General features: G+C 42.1%; 1 protein-coding gene across 1 annotated transcript in view; it reads right to left on the bottom strand.

Moving 5' to 3' along the window:
* The window catches only part of SYNJ2 (synaptojanin 2), a 72,077-nt gene that overhangs the window by 8,948 nt on the left and 35,456 nt on the right, over nucleotides 1-27,673 (bottom strand). The window contains exons 7-22 of the mRNA XM_061989034.1: nucleotides 24,701-24,797; nucleotides 21,397-21,569; nucleotides 20,983-21,064; nucleotides 20,612-20,761; nucleotides 20,354-20,519; nucleotides 18,916-19,107; nucleotides 16,712-16,793; nucleotides 15,637-15,777; nucleotides 12,755-12,947; nucleotides 11,080-11,238; nucleotides 10,718-10,874; nucleotides 7,631-7,748; nucleotides 5,025-5,243; nucleotides 3,775-3,853; nucleotides 1,731-1,899; nucleotides 1,197-1,349 (exon numbers count right to left, since the gene is read on the bottom strand). Coding sequence (XP_061845018.1) covers nucleotides 1,197-1,349; nucleotides 1,731-1,899; nucleotides 3,775-3,853; nucleotides 5,025-5,243; nucleotides 7,631-7,748; nucleotides 10,718-10,874; nucleotides 11,080-11,238; nucleotides 12,755-12,947; nucleotides 15,637-15,777; nucleotides 16,712-16,793; nucleotides 18,916-19,107; nucleotides 20,354-20,519; nucleotides 20,612-20,761; nucleotides 20,983-21,064; nucleotides 21,397-21,569; nucleotides 24,701-24,797 — 2,330 coding nt within the window. The remainder of the gene's footprint in view (nucleotides 1-1,196; nucleotides 1,350-1,730; nucleotides 1,900-3,774; nucleotides 3,854-5,024; nucleotides 5,244-7,630; nucleotides 7,749-10,717; nucleotides 10,875-11,079; nucleotides 11,239-12,754; nucleotides 12,948-15,636; nucleotides 15,778-16,711; nucleotides 16,794-18,915; nucleotides 19,108-20,353; nucleotides 20,520-20,611; nucleotides 20,762-20,982; nucleotides 21,065-21,396; nucleotides 21,570-24,700; nucleotides 24,798-27,673) is intronic.

Below are 27,673 nucleotides of genomic sequence, written 5' to 3'. Positions count from 1 at the left end.
CCTCTTTTAAAGTATACTTTATAATCTCCATTTACTCTGAGATATTTTTTTCTGGAGAAGAGTTAGTGTGGGTGAAAAGAATCCCTGCCATTCTTTGAAGCTTAATGAATCATCACACAGTAGGCCAGAGGTGTTTGGAGGACAAGGCATCCTATAATAAAAAAGTGATTGGCTTCACAGTATTTAATGACAGATTACTCCTTGGCTCAGGGCTGGGTTTCTGGGTCTGGCCACACTGCACCCAGCCTATGACTCAACGTGGGCAAGAAAGATTTGTATCACTCATTGTTTGGAAAAATCTATCTGTGTAAGCTTATGAATTCCATTTGATCTTTTTGAACCCTACTTCTGACTCAACCTTTGAAGGTATTAAAGTTCTCCTATGTCAGAAGACAAAGAGCTTCTGAGAGAGTGCAGAAAGACAGCTACTGAATCACTTGTTATTGTGATGAAGTGTTTAGTACGTGACCCAGCCTGTCAATGCTTGGTCAATGGAGCATGTCCTGATCACATCCCCTATTAGACCACCACTGGCTTGGCTTGTTCTTGCTGCAGTTTTTATCTGAATCCTCTTCACAGCTTTATCTTCTCTTTACAAAGTCATTTCACAATATTGTGCAGACAAGCCAGGTGACTAGGAAAAAAGGTAACACACTTAGGAAGCACTAAAAGAATGAATGTACCTGTTGTGTGAACCTTGACTTCTTCAGAAAGAAATAAAATAGGAACAACCTACCAGACTGTCTGTCTTACACCTGACTGCACTCCCACAGCCACTGCTCAGAGGACAATGGGTGAAGCCCATCGCTCGAAAACCAGGATTCCGTTGGTTTGGTTTTTCTCTGGCCCTCACCAATAATACAGTAACAGCCTTTTGTTGTATGCTCTGGTGCTGAACAATATCAAATGGATAAGAAGACTTAATTTCTCCTGACTATAAAAGGAAACCAGCATTTGTCAGCACTCCTGCCTTGCCTGGGGCTAGAGAGAAGGAGGATCTAAGCTTTATTATTTGTATTGCTGTTATGCCTGAGGGCCTTGGCTACAGTTGCTAACCCAAAGGGGGTTGAATATGAACATGATGATCCTTATCTTCAGAGAACCTACAATGCAAATATAAATGAACAAAAATAGAGACAAAAGGAGAACAAACATGAAACCTTCAGGTCCTACTTTAAGGAATGTAGGTGATTTACCTTTATACAGCTGTGGTGTTTGTCCAGATTTGTCTGAAGGACCTATGGATGCAAAATGTCCACAGCACTCAGGCATATCTTCTGCTGTGTCTGCTGCTAGGTGTTGACACAAAGCATCATCTAAATAGTCGTCTTCGTCCTCTACTATATCACCTGAATTAAAAGATAACAAAGACTTAGTGAGCATATGCATTCTATGTCTCTCCTTACTACCAATCAATGAGTTTAGTACATGTTGGGCAAGCTTCTTAGGTTACCCATCCAATTCACGGCAGTTTGGTCCTACACAGACAACTGTACCACACATGGGATTTGCCAATGTATGTTATAGCACTAAGCTAACAGGATGAGCTAAGCAGCAGTTGTCTGCCCAGGCACAGTGCCAGCTCATGGCTTCAGTTACAGTCCCATTTCTCACAGCAGTGGCCCCGTTACCCATTAAAATACCACTAACACTCCCACTGAACCTTCTCTGTGCAACCAAAGTCAGCGAAGCAACTCCCCTCAACTTCGCTCAGAAACCTACTTGCTCACCTTCTGAGTCATAGTCCAGACTTGAGAAGTCAAAATTTTCTTCCAGAAGACAGGAGTTTGCAGTGGGGGACATGGGGGCAACGCTGTCTCGTTTTCGAGCAATTTCCTCCTGAAGGCCCTTGAGCCAGTCTTTGGTCTTGGGCCGGATCTTCACCGTTCTGCCTCTGACCTAACACAAAGAAAGAATTGCTTCCCCTTTGCCAAGCAGCTTCACAAAATGCAAACATTGAAGTTTCATTTCAGTAGCTAAATGAGAAGGAAGCACTCTTCCCATCCCCATAATCAAGTTTCAGACTGTAACAATATTCTTGAAAGAAAATTAGCTCTGCAGCTCGCAAACACCGCTGCTGCCTTTGGGAAACAGTTGAGAAATATCAAATTGAAACGTCAAATATCGTCAAAATGATACTGTGATAGTAATAACAGTGAGGGAGGGTTCCATTTTTCAGTCAATAGCTTTAAAATGTGCAACATGTTGCCATCTGTAAGAGGACTCTCTGCTCAGAAAAATCCCAAATATGATGGTTAGTGTATATGGAAAGTATAATGTTAAACAGATTAAGGCCACAGTTGCTCATACATGAGGGCTCCAGGACATTTAGGGTGAGACATAACCAAAGCAGCAGATTTGGCAGGAAAATTTACTTTGGAAGGTTCCCGAATCAGGTTTCCAGCACCTTTACACATTGTGCACACACAATTGTGTTTGGTTCTGTGCTATAAAATACATCAGCAAAATGAGTGAAATTAATAGATAAAACTCCAAATATGAAAGAAGAACGAGGGTTAAATCCATCACTTCCATGTTCAGTTTGTAGTGCAGCCTCACAAACAGTTTTGCCAGTGTAAATGAGGGGGTTGATGAATTGTAGAGTATGTGCGTGGGAAGGAAGAGCGGGGGATGGGAAGGTAAATGCCTACTGCTAATACTGAGTTTGCTGTGGAGGACAATGAATCACGTTGCTCCAGCTTGGTAGAGGGAGTTGAGTTGATACACTTGAGAGAAACAAAAAAACCTCCAAACCCCAATCGTGAGGATGCTCTGGCAACAGTATAAAGTCACATGTAATCTCAGGAGAACTGCTTCAAGTGCCAGAACAATGACTGAGTCTGTGTATTCTGCAGTGGTTATCAGAGGCCAGATACGGAGCACTGCTTAGGAGTGCCAAGAAAAGTCACCTCATGCCCTCCTGAAACTGAAATACTACATTAACAGTCTCTGCAGCTGTGAAAGCCAAGGACTTTGCGAGCACTAACGTCTTTTAAAGTAATGCTAGATTTATACAGAATCACAGAATCTTAAGGGTTGGAAGGGACTTTGAAAGATCATCCAGTCCAACCCCTCTGCCAGAGCAGGATCACCTAGAGTAGGTCACACAGGAACTCATCCAGGTGGGTTTGGAATGTCTCCAGAGGAGACTCATCTCCTTCTCCAACCCATCTGGGCAGCCTGTTGCAGTGCTCTGTCACCCTCACACTGAAGAGCTTTTTCCTTATGTTTCTTTGGATCCTCTGTGTTCCAGCTTGTACCCATTGCCTGTTGTCCTATCATTGGACATCACTGAGAACAGCCTGGCTCCATCCTCCTGACACCCGCCCTTTATGTATTTGTAAACATTAATGAGGTCACCCTCAGTCTCCTCCAAGCTGAAGAGCCCCAGCTCCCTCAGCCTTTCATCCCAAGGGAGATACTCCACTCCCTCATCTTTGTGGCTCCACACTGAACTCTCTCCAGCAGCTCCCTGTCCTTCTTGAACTGAGGGGCCCAGAACTGGACACAATATTCCAGGTGTGGTCTCACAAGGGCAGAGTAGAGGAGGAGGAGAATCTCTCTGGACCTACTGCCCACAGCCCTTCTAATACACCCCAGGATGCCATTGGCCTTCTTGGCCACAAGGGCACATTGCTGGCTCATGCTCATCGTGCTGCCCACCCAGACCCCCAGGGCCCCTTTCCCCTACACTTCTCTCTAAGAGTTCATTCCCCAGCCTGTACTGGTACGTGGGGTTATGAAATTATTATTAGAGGTTTGAGAGAGTCTTACTTTGACACCATCTATATCCATAACACGAAGAGCTGACTTGCTGTCTGCAAACGTCACCAGCATTTGACCTCCGCTGATCCTAGTCAAAAAAGGCAGGGGAGAGAAAATACTGCATTTTACTTCACCATTGAATGAAAAGCCTTAAAGACGAGCGTGATACTTTTGTACAGCTGTGTATTTGAGTTTAGTTGCATTTTCCTCACAACTCTATCTTTTGTGGAGGAGCAAGGGACCTATGAATCCCCGTTGGGCTCTTCCTCTCTCCCATGCTCCCAATACCCTGCCCTCTACTGGGTTGCCCCTGAAGCAGCAGTACAAACGTCTCAGTAGCTGTGGACGTGGTACATAGTATAATGTGGGTATTGGACTAACTTCCATCATCCTGTATGTCCCTCACCTCACAGGACGTGTGAAGTTCCCGAAGACCAGTATACCATCAAGCTCTAAAGCAATTAAAAGCAAGACCAAACAACCAAACCACCAAAGCATGTTCTTTTCTTGCTCTTTTTCTTCACAGGCAAGTGGTGCTGCTGTTCCTGCAGGGCTGCTTTTGATCCCTCAACTTACATTTGGTACATCATAAAAGCATACAACAGGTCATCAGTTTTCTCCATTGAGAAATGGGTCAAATGCAACATAAACAAGTTTCTAGTCTTATTTTCCAGGTCACCTATCAGATCTTTTGCCTTTATTTCTCAAAACAGCAGTCTTACAGCTGTGCTGGAACCCTGTACAGAATGGACCAGAATGAAATGGAATTGCTCTGCCAGAAAGTATCACACTCTCCCTCTCAAACTGTGAGAAGTCATATTATCAAAAAATAAGCAAAATGCCTTCCAAAAGAAAAAGAGAGCCAGCCAGGAAATCCTAGTAAACATGAGAGAATGCTGTAAGAGAGCAGAGCTCCTCAGAGGAAGGGAATCAGTGCCTCAGCAGAAGCAACGCATGAAAATGAGACCTGACTCTAAACGTGATGATTCACAACAAAGCCTCTGCTTTACAGTGCTGCACTGAATAAAATTCTTCTCCACTCAGCCAAGAGAGCTGTTGGACTATTTTTTTTAACAGGTTGACAAGAGGTAAAAATACTCAAAATATTTGTATTCAACTCCTAATAAATAATTCAACGTGCAGTAAAGAAATTCAGCACATTGCTTTCTAATACAAAGTTAATTCACTCAGGACAAAAATGGACATTTCTAGGCTGTGCTTCTGAATAGATGACACACCATTTCAGATCCTCAGCTCACCTGACCAGAACAATAGTGCCATAATCCTCAAACATTTGCATAAGCTCCGTACGCAAGTCCTCAGGAAATTCATTTTTCTCCTCAGGCACTGGCGATAGCAGATTTACCACCACTGTGGCATCCAGCGGTCCCTGGAAGGATGACACTTCCTGGAAAACACTCTCACGGGCAGCTTGATTCACTTCCTGAACTTCCACTTCTACAATAGCTAACACTGGCCTTCAAGAAACAAAGAGGAAATGATTATTTAAGATCAACGTCTCCCAACAGGAAATGCTTATATAACATTAAAATCAATACACAGCAGTAGGACAGGCAAGAACTTAGTTGTGTGAAGGATAAATGGTGTCTTGTTTAAACTCTATACATCAATGATCATTTTTAACTCTTCAATGTCAAATGTCATAGCAAATATTTAATGAAGCCTCCTATACTTTAGAAGGAAGTGATTGTTGTCTATGTTCTACACAGAAAGTGGAACAAATGACTTCAGATCTCACTCAAAAATAGCACTGTGACTAGCAATAGTACTCAGAAGTTCAGAGTGGTGGATTGCTTCATCTTTCCTGCAGTGGAAGATCGTGCCTTGAGCACTGCTCATAATATTTACCAACCCTGCATTAGCTGGAACATAACAGTGATGACATACCATAAAGAAATTCAAGTAACAATGGTGCGTAACACTTTTGGCAAACTTGCAGTCTGGAAATACCAGGATACTTGACTTATTAACAAACAGCTGTCTCTCAAAACAGCTGTAGATTGGGAAGGCAATGTATTATTTTCCATTAGGCAAGGCCACATAAAGATGACTTCTTCCAAAGGAAGACAAGGGACTTCTCTCCCTCCCTCTCTGTTATATTCTTGCCACAGAATCACAGAATCTTAAGGTCTGGAAGGGACCTCGAAAGATCATCCAGTCCAACCCCCCTCCTAGAGCAGGACCACCTAGAGTAGGTCACATGGGAACTCATCCAACTGGGTTTTGAATGTCTCCAGAGAAGGAGACTCAGCAACCCATCTGGGCAGCCTGTTCCAGTGCTCCACCACCCTCAGAGTGAAGAAATTCTTCCTTGTATTTGTTTGGAACCTCTTATGTTTCAGCTTATAGCTGTTGCCCCTTGTTCTGTCACTGGACATCACTGAGAAGCGCCTGTCATTACTATCATTATTGTTGCTATTATGATATTTTATTTCATACTAGTTATTAAACTGTTCTTATCTCAACCCACAGGTTTTACTTTTTCTCCTGGCTCTCTTCCCCATCCCACTGGGAGAGGGAGGGATGAGCGAGTTGCTGCGTCGTGCTTAGTTGTCAGCTGCAGTTAAACCACAACAATAATGCATTTTATTTGTCACAAAGATGTAGCTAAGCCCTTTTTTTCTAGCAGAAACCTTGGGAAAACAAACCTGCTGACTGTAATTAAAAAGCAGGTTCTGCAGTCAAGTTTGCTGAAATAGAAAACCAATGTACAACAGCCATGTTCCACAGATTGCATCCTCAGGGTTCTATATAATGAATGCAGCAGTTCCACTGCGCTCTGTAGAACACAGCAATGTCAAAGCCTTGACACAGAGAAATTGACTGCAAGAGGCATGTTCTTCCATTGCTGGAGGAATACAGAACAGTCCTCGCATGCAAGAGCACTGTGACAAGCACAGAGTCAGCTACTGTGGGTCACTGAATGCTGCTCTGAGGACAATATTTAACATTTCCATAGGGCATGTAAGGGGTAAGACAAAGATTATTCTGAATGCAAAGGAGCTTTCAACATGTATTTATCACAGAATTTGTTTCAGAGAAGTGAAGCAGCAGACAAGTTTAACAAAGAAAGGTCATTCATGTCCCTAACGAGAAGTTAGTGATATGGACCACCCAGAGGCACAGGTCTTTGGTTTTTCCTTCTTCTCCCATCTCTGTTTCTAAGGGAAGCCCAGAAATCATACAATAATAGAACCATTTTGGCTGGAAGAGAGAGACCTGTAAGATAATTGAGTCCAGCCTTTGCCCCAGCCCTATCAACCACTAGACCATTTCTTTAAGTGCAACATCCACCTGTCTCTTAAACACTTGCAGGGACGGTGACTCCAGCACCTCCCTGGGCAGTCTGTTCCCACGCCTGACAACCCCTTCAGTAAAGAAATTCCTCCTAATATCCAGCCTGAACCTTCCCTGGCACAACTTGAGGCTGTAGAGGTCACACCTGGCCCTATGTACACGGCTTTTACCTCTTCAGGCCACACATTCTCAACTTCCTCTTCTCCCACAGCAAGCTGAGTAGGAGTCTATCAGAGCAACATCTTTCCATGTCCAAGCTTTCCAAACAACAGAACCCCCTCAGTTTTCTATTTCCTGTTGCTGCAACTTATCCAACCCTTCCTCAGATCACATTGCTGCAGAAATCAATATGGGACCATGGATACCTGCAGCCCTCGTATAAAACCCATCATGAGGGGGAAAAAACCCAACAAAACAGATGCTGAACACAGACTAAGGGTGTAATTCCTGTTACAATCAGATTCTGTCCCTCACCCTGAAGGTGTAATTTGGTATGACACATTCTAACCTAGCAGTCCTTTCTCTGATTATTTGCTTAGGACTTTACCTGTGGTCAGATGCTTGCAGCTCCGCTCTCCCATAGTACATCAAGGCTCCAGGAGTCCAGGTGTGCCTGACCTTAGTTTCACCATTCAGATCACTGTCTAGAAGATTGATCTCTCCAGCTATGAAGCACAAACCATGATTTAAGAGTCTCACAAAGCTAGTTTTACTAACAGTTAAGAGCTATTTTCTTAAGATGCACTTCACAGGCCCTAGTGGTGGGAAGTGGAGGGTGGGTTTTTTTGTTGTTGTATTTCTCATTCAAAGGAGAGCTTATATCCTGAAAGATTTAAAAGTTAGGGACTAGGAAAAATATATGGAAAGGACAGGGAGTGAAATAGAGACAGCTGATAGCTAGAATACGTCACCTGCAAAATAATTAACCTGAATGTCACCAATCAATTACCTGTACAATCTGGGTTGACAGAGCCTTAGTATTTTTAATCCTGCCCCATTACTGAGCATAGAAACAGACACTGTACTTGGAAAATACACTGCACATCCGAGTGACACGGGGATGGGGGGAAGAAAACACACAAAAGATGGGAGAAAGCAAACCCATGCAAATCCAACCTCCAAATGCTTCTTTTGCAATGCATCAAGCTGACAGAAAGTCCTCTGGACATTATGCTACAGTGAGGTATCATATTGCTGTCAATAACAGGAAAGATGGATAACTTGATCTCTTTCCCATGGAGCTGAAAGCGGATTAATACGGAACATGGCGTTTTGCCTAATCACTCACACCGTGGCTACACTGTCTTCTCAGAAGGCAAATAGTCCTTTAGCCTCTAGCAGAGAAAAGAAGCAAACCAAAAGAATTAGAGGCAAGAGGCAGCAGAGCCTTCCCACCAGCAGTAAAGGAGAGGAACTCTGTCAGCAAACTAATTAGAAAAGCTTTGCAGGGCTGGGAAGGTGGGCACACAGACAAGGGGTCAGTTATATACCCACTGGGGGAGGCCTCTAAGCTTTAAAGAAAGGAGCTCCTTAGCTCCTGAAGACCAGCTAGATAGGTCCTACCTTCTGTGTGCACTCCAGCAACTCAAGTTCCCCCTAAGGGTAAGCCTTGTCATGCAAAACAAGGAATATGCATTGAAAAGGCTGTAGGGTTTCCTTTCTCCTAAGATTAAAACAGCCAGCACAAGGGGTCTGGTTTAACTTCCTTATTATGTCTCACACAGGTTTTCTTTCCCAGATTACATCTCTACTGATGGTTTAAGCTCCTCACTTCATTTTTAATCCCTTAAATAAGAATGAATAACCTTGTGTCACACTGACATGTACCCTCTGATTGCCTGAGTTTTGCTTCGTAATTTTTACACCTAGTGTACTCATAGTATGACTTGGACTCCAAGCAGCTGTTCCCAGGCGTGTGAAAAATTACATCTGCAGGCACAAACCAAATTACTCATCAAGTGATTACACTTTTAATAGGGATTTGTTCAGATTTTAAAGACGTAGACGTAGATGTACCTGCAGAGAATGGCTCTGAAACTTGTCCTTGGATCTGCAAAGAAATGCCTTCTATTTTGTTGTTGTAACTCTTGCATAACAAGGGAAAACAGCCTTTCTGTTGTACTGGCCACTCATGATCTCAAAGTAGTTGATAAGCACCAATTAATGAAATCTCCTCCAATTCCAGAAACAAACAGGAATATTCTTTGAGAATTACCAAGGCAGAAGAAATCACAGAAAAGGGCTCACACAGCTACTCAGGATAACAGTTATAACAATCTAGCCAGTATAACTTTACATGGACTAATAATCCTGTTGAAAAGCAATGTCGTGGTTTAGCAAGGAGCAGCTTTTGCTTGGTAACGTGGAGCGGGTTGCAGTGAAGACCTGGTAAAGAGTTCTCGGACTTTCTCCCGGCTCTTGGGTTCAGACCCACCTCCAGCCCCGCTGGACCAATCTGGCACCTCTGCCAGTACTATTTAAGGGAATCTGAAGTGCTTGGCAGGAGGTGTAAGAGTGGTACAAGATGGAGGTGACCACGTGGACCCCACAGTCAGTGAAAGAGGAAGGAAGGAAGGAGGAGCACCAGACCAGAGACCCCTCTGCAAGCCGTGGTGAGAACGCAGCTGTGCCCCTGCAACCCATGCAGGGCCATGACAGGACTGAGAGCCACCAGCAGCTCCGGGTGAGTGTACCCAGACGGGCAAGAGACTGTGTGAGGAAGTGGCCATGGCACAGGCCGTGCTGGAGCCTGCGGGCCGCAGAGCAGCCCCACACGAGAGGCAAAGAGGAGCTGCAGCCTTTGGGATAAATGCACGTCGGAGCAGCCCGTGCAGGGCTGTGTGTGTGAGGTACCCCATGGAGCTGCAGGGAGGACTGGTGTGGAGCCTGTCTGCCCTGAGGAGAGACAAACAGAAGCTGAAGCTACTAGGAGTAGACTGACCGAAACCCCCATTCCCTGCCCCACTGAGCCGTTCAGGGGGGCAGGAGGTAAAGACACAGGGATCAGGACTCTGAGCCCGGGAAGAGGGGAGGGGTAGGGGGAAGGTGGTCTTAAAGGGCTGGTTGTGCTCTTCATCGTTGTGCCATTCTGTGTTTTATGTTGGTTGTTTTAGGGTTTTATGGTTATGTTTTAGTTGGTGTTGGATTAAATTATTTTCTGTTTTCTTCCCCAAGCTCAGTATCCTGGTCTGTTTTGTCCTGGACTATAAGCAGCAATTAAGCTCTCCCTGCCCTCTGTCTATTCTCAGGTCTTTGGTACTTGAGGCTAATCATAGTCTTTTGTTCCCTGATGGGCCTAAACTACCACAAGGGACAGAATCATTTGTAGCTTGCTACAACTGGCATTCTTTTCAGATTCTCAGATCAGATCTTTTCAGACCCCTAGCACATCTTCAATCTGTAGTATGAAGCTCAAGGTCACAGGTTCTATCTCTGCAAGTTAATCCAGCGAAGAAGAAAGAACATCTGCTTGAGTAAAGCCACTGCCATTTAACTAAATCATCTAAAGACAGCTCACAGACCAGAACTCTACAACTCCCTTCCTCACCATTCACCAGATTAAATCCCCTCATGTGGGTTCTGGATGAAATCTAAACCAACTTTCAAATAAAGCTAGAGGAAAGATCCTACGTACCTGTTTTTTCAAAGGGCAGTTTCTTCCTCCACCAAAGCACTCTGTCAGTCCAAGCTGGGGTTCTACACTTATCACTTGTATCATAAGCCTCTGAGCCAACATCATATTTATAAGTTGGTCCAAAATTAATAGTCCCTTCATGGAAGTCTTTAAAAATCTAAGAAAAGAAATACCATCTTTTTGATTAAGTAGGTGCCATTGTGATGTATCAACTTCATTGCAAACAATATTCTTATTTTTAAACAGACTACTACCTTCATGTACTGCAAACAAGGGTTAGAAAACATAACTTTAAGACTCTCTCAAGGAACTAGGCCAAGCCAACATGCAGGTATTCAAGAAAATGAGACACAATGCCTTACTTTTCCACTGGATTTTTGCTGTTGCAGTTGATCAAATTCCAAAAGTGTCTTCCAGTCTTGACGTTTGAGAAAATAAAAGACTTCCTCGTACGTCAGATCAATGCGATAGTTAAAATCACCACACCAGAAGACATAGTCATGTGAGAACACGCTCTGCCCCTGGTTTAGAGGTACAGAATACCGTTATATCACACTCATGAAAATGCCTTTTAAATGCACTGATATATTAAACTCGGTGTCACTGAATTACTAAGTACTAGACCTACTTGCCACATTCCATTTGTTAAAGTCCATCTTGTGCCAAAGCAGAATGGTTCCGTCACTGTCTTTTGCATCTTGCTGAGTTGAACTTTCAGCTTTATATTCACAGTTTGGTTACCATGAATATTGAAAATACATGTTTGTTTCCACAACACATTGCACACAAGGGTATTTACATATTCTAAACCTAACACAGAATGTGCTTCGGGTACCAAGGCACATTCTGCAACAAAGGTTCTGAGTAAGAACAAGCTCCAAATTCGATCTTATGTGCACGTCGTGGTTTTGTAAATGTATTGAAATAAAATGTCATATAAACCTCTAAAACGTAGAGATTTGTGAAGGAAACAGCACTAGAGGGCACTCTGTATATGCACTACAAACACAAAGTACATTGAGCTACCGTAAATGTAAAGGAAATAAAATAGTTAATGAGGTATTAGAAGGAAGAACTACCATAAGCACAACTTTATGGCCGTTTGGAACAGATATTCTAAGCAGGACGATCAGACTGTCAGTATCAGTTCTTACATAAAACAACTGATTGATATGCTGCGTGTGACAAGCCTCTAAACCTTGCAAACAACAGGGAGTTAAAATTTTATGCTTTGAAACCTAAATGCCATTTTTTGCTGGCTAACCAGAATACACAAACTGGTCCATTCCCTCCCTGGTTTATTAAGATCTCTCCAGAGATGTCTGAGTGAGAAAGCATCGTGGAAATTAATGCAACCAACATTAAGAGAAGCAAAGAAGCGCTGCTACCAAGTCCCATGGGTTATCTGCTGGCCTGAGGGACAAGTGTGAAATAAAACACTAGGGTGACTGATTTGACATCATTTAGGGGAAAAGTTATTAGTACAGACCAACAATGTCTTACTTGCCACACTCAGAAAAAACAGTAGTTCCTTGACAGTGACAAATTGACAAGGACAAAATGAAGGAACAGAAAGTATCATATTGGTGACCAAGAACTGATGTATCCTACCTAAACAGGAACAGCTTAAGCATGGGTGTACTGCGTGGCACAGGTGATCTTTTAGGAGCCCTTACTAAGTAGTGCCAGCAGGAACTGTCAGTATCATGCTCTCCAGCTCTAACACAAGTCACCTAGATCTTATCCATGAGGCCTTACAGATTTGTCATTTAAGTTGCACCATTCTGAAAGATCAACTTGAAAACTGCTCAAAGGTGAGGACTGTGCAAGCACTGCAGCAACCACAGCTTTTGTAAAGCAAGTTCTGTGCTGGGTGGCACCTGATCTCCTGTGAAACATGCTTTCTTTTTTTAATTATTATTTCTTTTACATTTTCTTTTATGCCCACTCTCCATGGCACTGAGATGACCATCTCTCATAACGTAAAGATGCAGCCTTTCTCTCCAATGTTTTTAGCATACATCCACCTACACTTACCATTGGGAAGCTGAGTTTCTGTGTGATTTCTTTATAATCTTCATTCCTCTCTTTCACCTGAGTCTGCCCAGCAGTTAAGTGACTGCATATAAAGCAGAAACTGGTACTGTGGAACTGAAAACGAATGCTTACTGCCCCTTTATTTCCAGCTTTTCCTCCCATTCCCGTCTTCACGGTGTCTACTGCTATATCCCTGTATTTAAAAAACACAGAAAGAGAAGAGAGTAAAGGGCTGCAGGGACAAACATTCAGTTAAACCTGACAGCAATATAAAAGAGAAGCCATGTCTTCTTTCCTCCAGAAAGTTTCCTGCTTTTAGGCACATCTTTTAGTTTCTTGGTGATGTTTGTGTTTCAAAGTAAGTATAATACGATAGTATAGAAATCAGCCTTTTTGAAACTCCTCCTCTCCTTGTCCCTTCCAATCAGAATAAACATTTCTGAAATATTGGGAGTTTCTGCAGAATATACTCTTCAAGTTTAACTCTACCATGACCTTTAAAATAGTGACAGTAACTAAATTTGCATTTTCATTCACTTTTGAACATATGGGAATATGTTCTTTGGACAGCAACTTAATTAGTGTTACTATGTGTTGAAACCCAACTTTGCAGTTGGTGCCAGGTTTTTCATTCAATTAAAGTGCAACAGATCATAACCCATAATTTGTGAAATCAGTTCCAATAAAATCAGTGATTATTGGATCATGCTGTTTATACCTAACTCTTAGAATGAGTTCTGTACTGGTGACAAATTGCTTAGGGCCTCCACGTTGTTAATTATGTTGTATTTCAATGTCATGATTAGCATACACTTTACTATAGAAAGATGACTTGGCAAAGCAGACCACCCGCTCTCAGGGTAATTCCTCCCAGATAGCCAGTCTGCTGGAGAATAAAGCATGCCTGCCTGATCAGGTAGGTAAATAATGAGACCACTGTCACAACCAACCTCAGCACCATTCATGTCCTCGCCAGTGAGAAAATTTTACTTTCCAGATGGAAGCCAAGCAGACACAAACTAGAATATTACTGGCTTTAAGCAAGGGACAGGCAGAAAACCACTAAGCCTTATTTGAGTTAGTGTCAGGCATTCAAGATCTGAATGATGCAAGGTGTTACAGGCTCTCTTCCCCCAGCCTTCATTTTCTCCTGACTTTTCCACCCTTTTTCTTCCTGTATTTTCCACTCTCTTCCTGCCTGCAGAAAACCACCAAACACACTCTCAGGGAAACAAAAGAGGACCATCAATGTTTTTTATGAAAAGGTGGGGTTTAAGCACTCTGAAAAAACCATGTGTTCAGTCTTTCCACTCTGAGTTTTCCCTTCCTGCTGTCTGCCTACCCAGCTGCTGATTGATATTTATCTGATTTGCATTCATGGCAAAGGTTACGTTGAGATAACCCACTGTACAGTCAACTGCTTGTATTTCATCAATCTTTTCACAGCTGTATAAGCTCCAGTTATTCTCTCATTTTATTTCTCTCTTCTCTAACTTCTGTCCTAATCCCTTCAATCTCTGTAAGCATAGAAGCCTCTTTTTTGCACTTCTGATAATTCTTCTTTTCTTTTTCCAGACATGGGAAAAACTACACAAGCATACAGGTTAGGTTTGGTTATGCCCACATAACAACACATTAGCATTAAAGATGAAACTTGGTTGCTAAATTTAAACCCTTCTCTTTTTCTCTTGAATTTCAAAGGGCTACAGCCAATTCCTAACAGTTGACAGCTGCAACAGAGCCACAATCAGTTTCTGATTTCCATTTAAACCATGCATTTCCTGCTGGATTGCTTAAATTTCTTCTAAGCCAGGTGGAAAGCCAAAAACTGACAGAAACTCTTATTCTCTGGACTGCTCTGTACCAGGAAAAATATGTAATTTTTAACAATCACGTTGAAGAAAGATTACTGGGAAGGCAGCAATGCAAGACCACCAGGGTTACCTGGATTGCATTACTCTCCCCAGCTTACAGCACTTGATATTGCACAAGCCCTACTGATCTTCTTGGTAGATTTGAGATCAGAAGGAAGAAAGAGGCAGCTTTTGTTATTTTAAAAACAAAATGCAGTGGGAAATCAGTGCCCCTAATATGGTTTGAAGGCACTGTTTGGATCACTCTAGACTTTGAGGTCAGACAGATGCCTGAAGATAGTTTTGGCTATTATTTATTTCCTACTCATTTACACTTGTCCTGAATAATTCTTGCCCACAGCATTTTAATGCAGATATTCCCATGGCTTAGTAATCTTCTAGGGTCAAGAGGAGTTTGTTCAGTCTACAGGGATGTTGGTGCTAGTAAGCTGAGGACACACAGCTCTACATCTTCCCCACTAGGCACACAGTTCTGGTTTCTGTGACATCTGGGAGAGACAAATACTTAATGGGTCCTTTATAGCTCTTAATTCTGTAAAATCTCAGGAGGCAAAATTAGATCTCTTTCCCTCACTTCCCTTTCCACTTTTTCCACCATTCTTTTCAGGTCTGGAACTAGCCCTTTTTCCACACAGAAACACCCAAGCAGAAGGTTAGGACGTTAAAACCTGCCCTTCAGGCAGAGGCAGGCACTTGCCTTCACTTGATGCTCCAAACACTCTTGAATTTACTCAGCTCAAGCCATTCTTTTTCAGAAAGATACCATCCAAACAAGGTGCTACTCCCTGACTGCCCACCTGGAACCTTTGGGCTATCAGACTACTGCTGCCTGGAAACATCTCTCACTCACACACTGCGTAGAGACCAGAAGCCAGGTTTGCACGATTCCCACCAAGCTGAAAAAAAGCCCAACTCTGCCACCCTCTCTGGCCACACTCCATCAGCAGATGTTACTGGAGATACAAGTTGGAGAGGTTTGTTTGGTTTTTGTTTTGTTTTGTTTTTTACCTGATGAAGGGGACATGATAGGGTCGTACAAAGATGAAAAGACAAACACCAACAAGCTGTGCTGATGTCAGCTGAATGTAGCGATGAGTCCTGGAAATAGCTTTTTGAAGCTGTTCTCCCCACATTTTTCTATTTGTTGTACTGGAACGACAACAACAAAATCATTTAATGGAATCAAACCAAACAGCACACCATCAATAAAATGAGCAGATTAGCTGTGCCTTAGGTTTACAGACATCCCATTAGGCTGCAGAACTGGAATTGCTGCGGGATGCATGGCAGAGACAGATAATATCTCCTTGTGAGCCAGCCCAGGGTCAGTGAGCCCAGGCACAGCACACAAATACGGGTACTCTGCTTCTGGACATGACAGGGATTTTGTCTGCTGTGCTTAGAAAGATCCATGCTCATGTAATGTTTGACACCCCCATTCACTGGGGGATAAGCAGAAGCTGATTGTAGTAACCACAACCAAAAAACCATCTCAGTCTCATGACTTGTAAGATTTCCTGTGCTCACACTGAAGAGAACTCTAGATCTTCTCCATCTGGGGGATGACTGACTACCCACAGCTGTTGGCTGCTCTTAGCTGAAGGTTTGTGGGTGGCTGCATATACCTTTGCTTCTGCAGACATTTTGTTCATTTTAGAATTTCCACAGGAATGCAAATTGTATTTGTAGACACTGAGCACATTTTTCCAACATCAGATAGAGGTTTAAGAATAGGCATTAAATCAATGTCAGCCATCAGAATTCTTCTCTGCCAACACAGACTTAGGAGACTTAGAAAACACCATGTTTTCTACTGTACAGAAGTTCACAGAGAAGCAGCACTTTCATTACCATTCCAGTGCCATTTGTTAAAGGCAAACATGTCTCTAGCTATCCTTACAAGAAATAGACTAGGAAGGAAGTATTCTGTACATCTGACTATAAAAAAGAACAACTCTGGAGACTTTTGTTTGGCTGGTTCTTTTGGGGGAGAGGGTACTCTTTTTGAGTTGCTTTGTTTGTTTGTTTTCAGTGGTGGGTTGGGGTTTTTTTGTTATTCTTTTGTTGTTTTTTAACAACCTACCTGGCATTCACGATATTCCCCGCACTTAATTCAACCATCTCTTCAAATCCCACTGCAAATATGTCAGGAGGGCAGTTATCATCTGTTGGCAAGGGTGAAAAGTCATACAAGAGTTACTATTTTGTTGTTTCTTCTAATGACTTAATTTCTGTCAGAGATCATTCCTGTAGCTCTATCTTGTGCATCCCCTGCCAAGCTATACATATTCATAGCTCCTTTAATCGAATCTCACAAAACAACCCCTGCAGTTCCTCTGAATTTTTATCCTGCTTTTCTCCCACCAGTTGGTCTCCATCTCTCTTGCAGGAAGCAGTTCAGACAGAGCTTCATATTGTAGCAATGTTAAGATGAGAAAATATTCAATGTTCTCTCTCCCTCACCCCACTCATCACTAAAGCCACATCTCAGTGCCCACCATCTTTCACCCGCTTGTCACTTTACCCAACAAGTTTTTCTCTTTCAACACTGATTCCTATATAACTGAATTTACTGTCCACACACCAGTATGTCATTTCCATCTCAATACTTTTAGTTAATTTAGCTACTAGTTTAAAGAAACCTTTGAAGTTTCTTCTTCTTTCTTCCAAGCTCTTCTTAGATCACCTGCAATTAAGGTTAGGTTAGAGTGACTCTCCCTTAACTGGCCCAGGTCCAGGCCCATGGACATTACCCTGGTGAAAAATCAGAGAGAACAAAAGCTCTCATGTAATAGTGTGAAGCACATCTGTTGACCCATCAGGTCTGTTCATCGCCTAAATAGACCTGTTTTTTTTTAACTGTCACACAACCAGGGTAATACTAACTTCATTCAACATGAAGACCTAAGTATCAGACAACCACAGAAACTTCACCAGATCTGCCTCAGAAAATAAGAACAGAAAGAAAAGTAAAATATGCAGCAACTCTCTGTAGACACAGGGGTGAGACTAGGACATGACAGCTAGCCTCCTTTACTGGCTTAACATGACAGGCGCTGTCACATGTGTATTTCCCATTAATACCTTTGGACATTTGACTTTGAACACTTACTCATTTGTGTAGGCACTGCACTGACAATGCCACAAACACAGACATTTGCATGGTCATACCCCAGCTCATTCATTCACATAACTCAGCTCTCTTCCAGAAGCTGCTTAGACCTATCACATTATGGTTGCCTTGTACCATGTAGTCCTCCAGTTCTCTCAGGAGGCCTGGCAATGCTCACATGGCAGACTCTCAACAGATTTTAATACCATAAATATTACATTAAATTAGATGTGTGCTAATACATCTAAACTACTTCCGAAACAGGCTGGGCCAATCACACACCTGCTCAGGCTGCTCAGTGTACAGTGGTCTGCACCTTTTCACCTATCCACACAGTCAAGAACTAAGAGTCTCAATGAGACAACTTGTGTAAGTAGCCAAGGATCTGAGGAATTAATTCCTGAGCTTCAAGGTTAGGCACAAAACTATCCCTGTGATGCCTGCAGGAAGCTAAGTGTTCCATGGTAACAATGAAAGCACAAGTTTTGCCACAGTTTTGTCACCACTCAATTTTTAAATGACAGAACATTTACTTTTCATTTCCTTTAATGAAAGTCTGTAAATCAATTACAATACTGGACTTTGTTCTGTAAGGAATTCAGCAGCCAATTTGAGCAAGCCACAAGCACAACAGCTTTCTATGATGCTAAAAAAAAAAGGAAATTGCCTTCAACAAAATAAATCTATTTTTGTCTGAAGGCTTTGATAATAACATTTCCAGCCCAAATTGCACAGATGTGTTTAGCTCCAGATAAAGACCAAGGAGACATTCTGAGGGCATCTAATCACGTAGCTCCCACTCACAATAAAGAATAAAGAACAGAGATATGGGAGAAGAAAATAAAAGTATGGTATGCAGAATAGGCAGATGCACCTCATTATTGGGTGCATGAGAGAGACCTTTGAATTGTGACCTACTGAAGGTTCAAAACAGTCACATAGTACAGACTCTGGTGTTGCTCTGACTGTCAGGAGCCCTTCACACACTATTCCACAGCTGCAGGGAGGAAACACAAGTCTACATGTAGCTGAATACACCTCCAAGAACTGACAGAAAATGCCTTCCAAGATGCACCGCCTTTGAAGGCAACCTCTGGTCAAATCTTGTATCTCAACTCACTGTCTCTAGAGATGCTAGCGAATATTGCCCACACATTTTGAATATGAAGTCTTACCCTGAAATTCAGAAACTCCAGAGAGCTTGGGAGAATCCAGCAGCCAGTCTGTCAGCTCACTGGTACCAAGGATGTTGCTTCGAAACTGTTTCCCTCCATTCACATTCCAGGTCCCCGTGGCAATACGAACCCGCTTGAAGCTTGTGAATTCAAACTGACGCTCTGACATGGCCTTCAAAATACTCGGAGTTACTGATGCAAGAGGGGAGAGAGAGAAAGAGGGTGTGTAAAACAAGAATGCCCTGTCAAAGGACAGAATGCATACAGACAGCAGTGACACTGTGAAATAATGACAATACTCTAGCAGCAACAACACAAAAGCTAAGGAGTAACTCCAATGGCAATAACTACAAGATAACTGGGGTTGACATCAGCAATTTCTCTTCCAGAAACCAGATACTCTTTGAAAGCTTGTGAAGGGCTGGTCACTCACTTTCAGCATACTTTTTCCTGAACTTCTTCAAACCATAAGCAAACAAATTCTTTTTCCTCCCGTATTTTTTTTCCAGCTTAGCCTACAGCAATCAAACATATCACAAGTTATGACTCAAACTAAAGCCCTGAGAGATTTAGAGCGTGGAGCGAAAGACAGAGAGCACTGTCTCACATTAGTCCAAAACTAGCACTGTTGTGGCCTGGTCAGAACTCCTCACAGGAAACTGCTATATTCACTTATGAGTACAGAAAATCCAACTGAGGTATCCTTACTCTTTAACTACCTCATTTGCATCGGCAGTCATAGAGAAGCTATCTGTATTTTCCCTGTGGTCTGCATCAGGGAATGGCCCCAGCATTGAGGTGGTGCTGAATGGATCATGCACACCCTATGAAAATCCATCAGTTCTCTGGAGCAAACTGATCATCTGATATTGCTTGTGGTTGCAATTAATGTATATTTTACACACAAGTACCTTGTCAGAGAGACTTAAGTTGGTTTACTCTAGATGGGTATAAGTTGTGAAGAGATTATAAATGTAAATATATATGTGCAATATATAAAGCAATGTATATATGTGAAGCAAAGCAAGGAATGAACATTTAAAGATCCAAAAGGCTAAAAGCATGTGGAAACTGTATGCTGAAAATAAGGAGATAAAAAACTCTGTGCTCAAGAGACTTCTTCAAGACAAACTCAGATAGGCTCAGACTGGGAATATAGCCCAAAAATCTTTTCCATTGGTCCAAGTCCTCTAAACTGTCAGAGGAGATCATCATTAAAGAAGAGGCAAACATACTCAGAAGTCCAAAATAAAGCATGAGAAATAAGCATGATGGAATTAAACCACACAGGGTTTATGCTGTGGTCACTTGGAAACGTTTTAAACAATGGATCTGTGCAAAATAGCTTGTTTATCAATTTTTTTAAAAGGTTGGAATTGCTTGTATCTGACAGTTAAAAACACACAAAAGAAAAGCAAAGGATTTAGGCTGGCCTTACCCAGCAGTGCAGTGTGGTCCATAAGCATCTTGCCTTTGTCTGCATATTCCTCACTGAAGAAGTCACCCATGAGCAGCAACTTGATGGCTTCCTGCTTTACCGCATCAAAGAAATTTGACTGAATGGTGCGAGACACAGAGCGGGCGCCATCCTTGAGCTTCCCAACCTACATCAGACAGGAACCATCAGTGCAAGTGACACTCAAAAGTAAACTGGACATCTTTCTTGTGAATAAACAGTTTTGCCATTTTTGTTTACCTTGTGCTTCCCCTCAAGGGCACGACTGCCAGTAAACACTCGGCTCAAATTATGACCGTTGAGAGTCCACATGACTTTGTAGGATTCTACAAAGCGCTCAATTATAGATTTAGAGTTCAAGCCAAGGCTCTCTAATTGAGCAAGCAGGATCTGGATTTAGGTGCAGAAAGAGAAAAAAAACAACATTGTTTTTATATGTGGTTTTGCTTTTTATGTACAGTATTAAGTATTCCAGCCAGCACCATTCTGCATTATAGAGCTGGCAAGACAGACTTGTGTAAGTGAGGCTTATGCCTTCTTTCCTGTCTTCCCCATGGAATGGACATCGTATGCAGTATAGGCATCCACAAAAGGTCCTCAGACAAACTCACCTCCAGTGCAATGAAGGACTGTACACTATTAGTACGATCCAGGCAGTCCAAACAATTCATTCGAAAAGTACCAGTCTGCAGACTTTGGTAACCAACCACAAGAGGAGGGAGGAAAAAAAGGTATATTTTAAAATAACATCTAATCATGAATTGATTGAACAAGATCATCAAATGTTCAGCATGAATACACCCACTCACGTCTTGATGGTGCAAGCACGTTATCCACAATGTACGCCATTAACAGTGGACATGTAGTTAAGCCAAACAATCTATTCAGCACCAAGACTACACTTTCTCTCAAACCAGTCTGTCAAGACAGCCACTTATACAGGTGATCTAAACACAGCAAGAAACCTGGGAAAGCCAGTCAAGTGGGCCCTGGCTATGCTGGGACAGAGGGGCAGGGATACTCACCGTGGACTTACATTCTTGCCCTTTGTGAAGATTCCAAAGTCTTCCCAATGCAGTTTCAGCTGAGGCCTCAGTAAATTTTCCAGTTTCTCAGTTTTCCCACCTTTTGCAAATTGGTGGTAGTCAAAGTTTATCATGGGAGTGTCTGCTGCATGGGAAGAGGCCCATAGCAGTTTCTGTTTAGACAGAGAATGAAGGAAAACAAATTCTGCTCCAGCCACAATGTCAGGAATGATATCAGCAGCTTTTATCATTACTAAACTTTCACTGTTTGTCACATTTTTAATATTGAGAGCTTCATCTGGAAGTCTGAAAGACCAGGCATGAAAAAAAGCAACTGAAGTTCCCTAATTGTTTTCTTTCCAAAAGTAAACTGGATTTTTAGACCCCAATTTTTCTGCAGCCTTGGCGAAGTGGGAGCCCTCCAGCAGCGAGCTCCTACCTCTGTGCATCAGAGTATTCTCTGGGCAGGCTCAAAAGCAGGATTCTGATGGGGAGAGTGTCCAGAGTTGCTTAAGGCAGAGGAGCATAACAGGGCACAAGTATATTTTTAACCATTCCTGAAGTTCCAAGACACGGGAAAACGCAGTCCTAAATTTAGGTAGAGGCTGTTTGGGCAGGAATTAATAAGGAAATGATGTCCTAGGAAACATTCTATGAAATGTTTGTGGTAGACCACAAAAGTGAAACAAAAAGGCACAAATAGCCTCAGTATTTCACCTCCCATTTCCATGACCTCACGTGCATTTCCGTCACCACCACAGATTTCATTAAGGTGTCTGTATTAGATATGACAATAACAAATCCTGCTCCCCATGACAAAGCCAGAGAAAACTGCTATATTAATTCTTACTATGCAAGACTTTTTCTATTCCTTTCCCTCCTGCACGTTGCCATCCCAAGAGACAGATGACATCCTCCACTGAGGTTGTGGCACAAACCGCACAAAGCAATTCTGCCATTACATTAAAATGTAATAAAGTGCAGGTGCAAGCAGATACACCAGTAGAATTGTATCAAGTAAGCCAGTAAGCCTTCCCCACAGAAACAAATTTAAAGCTGTTGCATGGTGTTTGGAGAGAGAGGCCCAAAACATATTCATATTACACTGTTACCAAAGCCAACACCCTGGGGGTATTAGCTTCTCTGTTGACACCTCAACTTGCCTTTACAGCTGCTGGCACTTGAGGATAACATTCACTGCCTTAGTGTAAATCATTGTCAGAGCATTCATAGCTCTACAACATAGCTTTTACTGTAAACGTTATTACATCTTATGAGAGGGACAACATTACTGGGAACAGTATTGATTTTTGGTCTGGTAACAGCTGATTCAGGTAACAGCCAAAGGTAAGTTGGGCATTTACAATTCTTCACTTGTTCCTGTTGCATAAGTGAATAGTAGCAGTCACATTCTGGTCAAGGGAACCCAGCAGCAGCAATTGCAAGAATATTTTGAACCAGCTCAAATAAGAATTATTAAGATTGCAGCAAGAATTGGGAGAAGAGGAAGGAATACAAAGGAAGATGTAGAAACAAAGAAATAAACTAGTGACAGAAGAGGAGAAAAGGTTTCATTCCTAATCACTCCCCTATGAATTATTTCTTTTTTAATGCAAGCCCCTTAAAATCCAAGTAAAAATTAACTATATGTTCTTTTATTCATTTATTTCATTTCATTCAGTCATTCACTTATTAAAACACAAAGGTAAAGACCAAGAGGTGGTTGTTTTGAATGGGTACACAGCTTATTTCCACTGCTGTCAGTCTAAATTCTTTCAGCTCAGATAAGTGATTCTTTTTTTTTTTTAACTGAGGATATTAAAATGTAACAATTTAAGCAAGGCAGGTCTTAATTTAAATTAAATGAACAAATGCAGGGTCTTTATTCTAGAGATGCCCTGCCTGTGACTTAGTTTCTGGTTGTATGGTACTGGCCAGAATAAAATCTTCAAGAACATGAGAGTTTGATAAAACATCAGTATTAAACTTGCAAGATGTGTCAGATTTGTATCCTCATAAGTTGTGGAAGCATTTCAGAAATGATTACCCACATCCTTAAATTTCAATGATTTTGTGAAATAAACTATAAAAACTATTTTAAAGATAAGGAAACCAAGAGATTATAGAGGCTTAGCTGTGTCAAGCAGAAATTCAGTAAGAAGCTGAAGACAGAGACCAGATCCAGACTTCCCTTCCTCATTGCCTGGCAAGCTTTAGCCATAATCACTTTCTTTGGTCATATTCTGTACAGGGGGAGCCTTTCCCTTTGTCACTTTCCACTGGTCCACTGATAGTCCTCCCCAGCTCTTTTGGAGAGGGAGGAAATAGTCACACCAAAAAACTGTCCAAAATCTCAAGGCACTCCTTGTCTGGAGTACATTTTTCCAACAGAGAGGGAAATAAATCAGGAACTATTATTTAACAACAACTGTCATTTTGCATAGTTTCACACAGTAATCATTTGGACTCAGAACTGCTGTATCATTCTTTGCTAACGGTAAATACATAACAGTTACTACAGGTGTGCATTTAAACCATCCTTCATGTTATTCTTAGGAAGATACATTCAAAAGTATCCATGCTGTAACCAGCCTTGTATCAGCCTCCAGTAAGATTCAGGCAGCTATTGCACTGCTGAAAAATCCCTCCCCATGCCAACCTGTGGGTTCAAGTACACTTTAGTTTTAAAAACCTAGCCATGAGAATACTGCATTAGAACTCAGCACAGCTTTAATTCTACAATGCCTTGCTTTCAGATGTTAACTGCGCCAGGAGACATTTAGGGGCCTGGAAAACTGTCTCCACAGATGTAACTGTAATCTGATGCTCAGGCCACCAATTCTCATCACAATCAGTGCAAGACAGCTATTTCCCACTACAATCAGAGCAAGAGAGCTTGCTTATGCTTAGCGAGCCTGGAGTCAGCGCCTGGCCCCAAAGCAGTTCTGGCAATCCCACAAGGCACCTAACTGCACAGGTAACTACATAGTACGACAAAACTGACCATGATTCATTTTTGCAAATGGGTACTACTCTTACAGGAATTAAGGCAATTTTTTTCAAAAGTCTGGTTAAAGAGAATGTATATAAATGTGTGACTAGGCAGACATAAGCAGAAAGGCAATGCTGGAAATTAAGTTATGAGACTACGAAGCATCATCCTCTCAGTATGTAATATCTAGTAAAAGATAACATAATTTCTTTAGATATATAATATTAATCACCTACTGGGCCAGAAGGGAAATAGAAGAACATGGAGGCTCAGAGGAAATCAGCAGTGTAAAAAAAAAAATATTGCTTTTACCTTAAAAGCTCTGTTGAGCACCTCCTCCCCTCCTCTGCTTCCCAACAGGTTAACGATCACTTGTTTTCCATACTGCTCTTTCAGAAGCATCATATGCCTACAGCAAAAGTAACCATAATAGGTACTAAACAAAACCATCTTATGTTGCTTACTACCCTTTTCAAAACTAGGAAGTAGAGATCCCTGGTTGTTTTACCCAGGCTGTTCCAGCCACAGCTACTACAGGCACCTTCCTCACTTTCCTTGTGATAAATTATTAAAGCACAAATGGTGAAAGTATGTAATTCACAGACACGGTATTTTCTACTGAACTTAAAGCTGCAGCTTAGCAAACAGGCCCCAGATCTTTCATGTCACTGTTAGCTTTGCTCTTGTCCTTTGTATGCTCCCACCTCTTGGCTATCAGCCTGGGAGCTACATAGGAAAGACAAGAAGAGAGGAAAACATATTACACTTCAACAGGAATTGTCCAGCATCTTGCAAGGCTGAGCCTAAAAAAGGGTCCACAGCAGCAGTGGGGCCTAGGACTCCAGTGCCAAGGCCAGAGAGGCACAAACACACAACCACAGAATCTTAAGGGTTGGAAGGGACCTCGAAAGGTCATCCAGTCCAACTCCCCTGCCAGAGCAGGACCACCTGGAGTAGGTCACACAGGAAGTCATCCAGGTGGGTTTGGAATGTCTCCACAGAGAAGGAGACTCACCAACTCATCTGGGCAGCCTGTGCCAGGGCTCTGTCGCCCTCACAGTGAAGAAATTATTCCTTGTATTTCTTTGGAACCTCTTGTGTTCCAGTTTATACCCACTGCCCCTTGTCCTATCATTGGACATCACTGAGAACAGTCTGGCTCCATCCTCCTGACACCCACCCTCTACATATTTGTAAACGTTAACGAGGTCACTCAATACACAAGCCATGGGTGACAGAGTTCAAACACCTCCGAGCTACTGCAACACTGAGACACTCTCAATTAAACTAAGCAAGAAGGCTGGTGATCATAAGAACTGCTGCAACTGCTGCACTGGATCAGATCAAAAGTCCTTTTAGGCAAGTGGCCTGGCCCAGATACTTCAGGAAAAACCACAAAATAGGACAAGCATAAAGTGCAGGGTGGGTTACTTTGGCATTTATCTCCAACTACTCAAAGCCTGATATTTAGGGACTCTCAATTCAAGAGCTTTTAGACAGATGCTGAAGCATACATTCTCCCCTCAACAATTTTTTTTTTCAAGTTGGCATATGTGTGTTACTGGAGCTGTGCTGGCTCGTCAAGAAACATTAAAGCCATCTCTCATCATGTTCTAATGACACTGCAGTAGTATTTAGGAGGAAGCTGGACAGAAGTAGACAAGAAAAATAAAATAAACAGACAAATGGAAAGCTGTGACATGCTGCAAAGCAACATGCAAGGGCAAAGTGTCAGACAACTAGCAAGCACGCATCTTCTGGCATGCACCCTTAAAGTCCTATAACCAGAAAAAAGCCACACAGAAAACCATGGAAGGGGGGAAAAGAAAGAGAAAGTTATCAGCATGATCTTCCAAGGAACATGCATAAATACATTTTCTGGTGCTATTTATGTTTCTGATTCAGCAACCAGTTCTCTGTATGCCAGCTCTTCCCATAGATTTGCATCCGTCTGATCCAAATATCAAGGAGCAACTTCTGCACTAGTGTTGCTTCCTCACAACAAAACTGCTGAATCTCAGGTCACCTGCTTGGGTACTGTAAGCAGAGGTCCTCAAGAGTGTCTCAGGGAGAGGGGATGAAAAAGATCCTCTGACATTTGCTTTGTATGGTGCCTTCTCAACACATTAGAACCTATCAGATGGTTAAATGTAACAGGCTAAATTAATTCTTACACTCTCAGAGTTGTAGCAGGTTGTTAAGTTTCAGTGTCTTTTTCCATATAAGCAGCTGCCCATTCCTTGCCCATTTTCAGAGGACTATCTTTTGAGGATCTGTAAGCAGAGAGATCCCTAACTTACCTGACCTAAAGGCTTTACTGTGCACATAGGAAAGAAAGAATAAAGCAAGTTGATCCTCACGTTCATGTTTCTTTGAAGAAAGCTATTCACCAGTTGCATCAGGGTCAGAGAGAAAAGATTCTCTGAGTTAAATGGTCTCACATTGTTGCTCCGTGCTAAGGTATTCTCAATATCTTGGGCAGCACAAGAGGATATAAACTATCTGCTGTGGAATGCAAACCTCTACGATGGTGCTTCAGGGACACTGGCAGGAGAAGTTACCATGGGACCACAAGACCATGAGTCTCAAAGTCCTTGGAATTCAGTAGGATTTGAGGGCCTCACGAAGCCTGAAGAACACAGGGTAAGACCATTTGGAGCAGGGACTGCTACGGTGCCTTTAGATTTTAATTCCTGTTTGGGGTCTTCAGTGCTGCAAAACTTAAGAGTCACCAATGTCAGATTTGCTAACAGTTGCAGTAAATGAAGTCAAAGAATTAAGAGGCCTTACATAAAATCAAGATAAATGCTGATTTGCCAAAATTGAACCAAAACAGAAACTAATCACATGACCTGACCTACAGGCTGACACTTCCCACAGGCCAAATTCTTCATGTTCTTTTCAGACAACGTTCCCATTGATATCTATGGGAGATTGCCCTTAAAGGACAGCACTTCAGAGCCAGACAATCAAAGGGATCAAGCTATTCCATGGACTTTATTTTTTTACAGTTTCCAGCTGATGAGCAAAGTCTTAATGGTTTAAAAAGGCTTACAAGCCAGTTTTAAGGTAAAGTAGAAAAGAATCAGAATCATAGCATCATACAACACTGACCACAGAATAAGACATTGTTATTTCTCTACAGTAGAAAAACAGTGAGGAGAAAAACAAATCCAGAACGGAGTGGAAGCAGCGTTTACTTTTTAATTACTTGAGTTACAGTGGTAAAGAACACATGTTCTCTGTACCTGATGTGTAAATTCATATTTGTTGGCTCACAAAGGG

Source organism: Colius striatus, chromosome 2 (assembly GCF_028858725.1).
Source record: "Colius striatus isolate bColStr4 chromosome 2, bColStr4.1.hap1, whole genome shotgun sequence".
Taxonomy (NCBI): Eukaryota; Metazoa; Chordata; class Aves; order Coliiformes; family Coliidae; genus Colius; species Colius striatus.
Note: the sequence above shows the minus strand (reverse complement) of the source record. Positions and strands in the feature narration are given on the sequence as shown.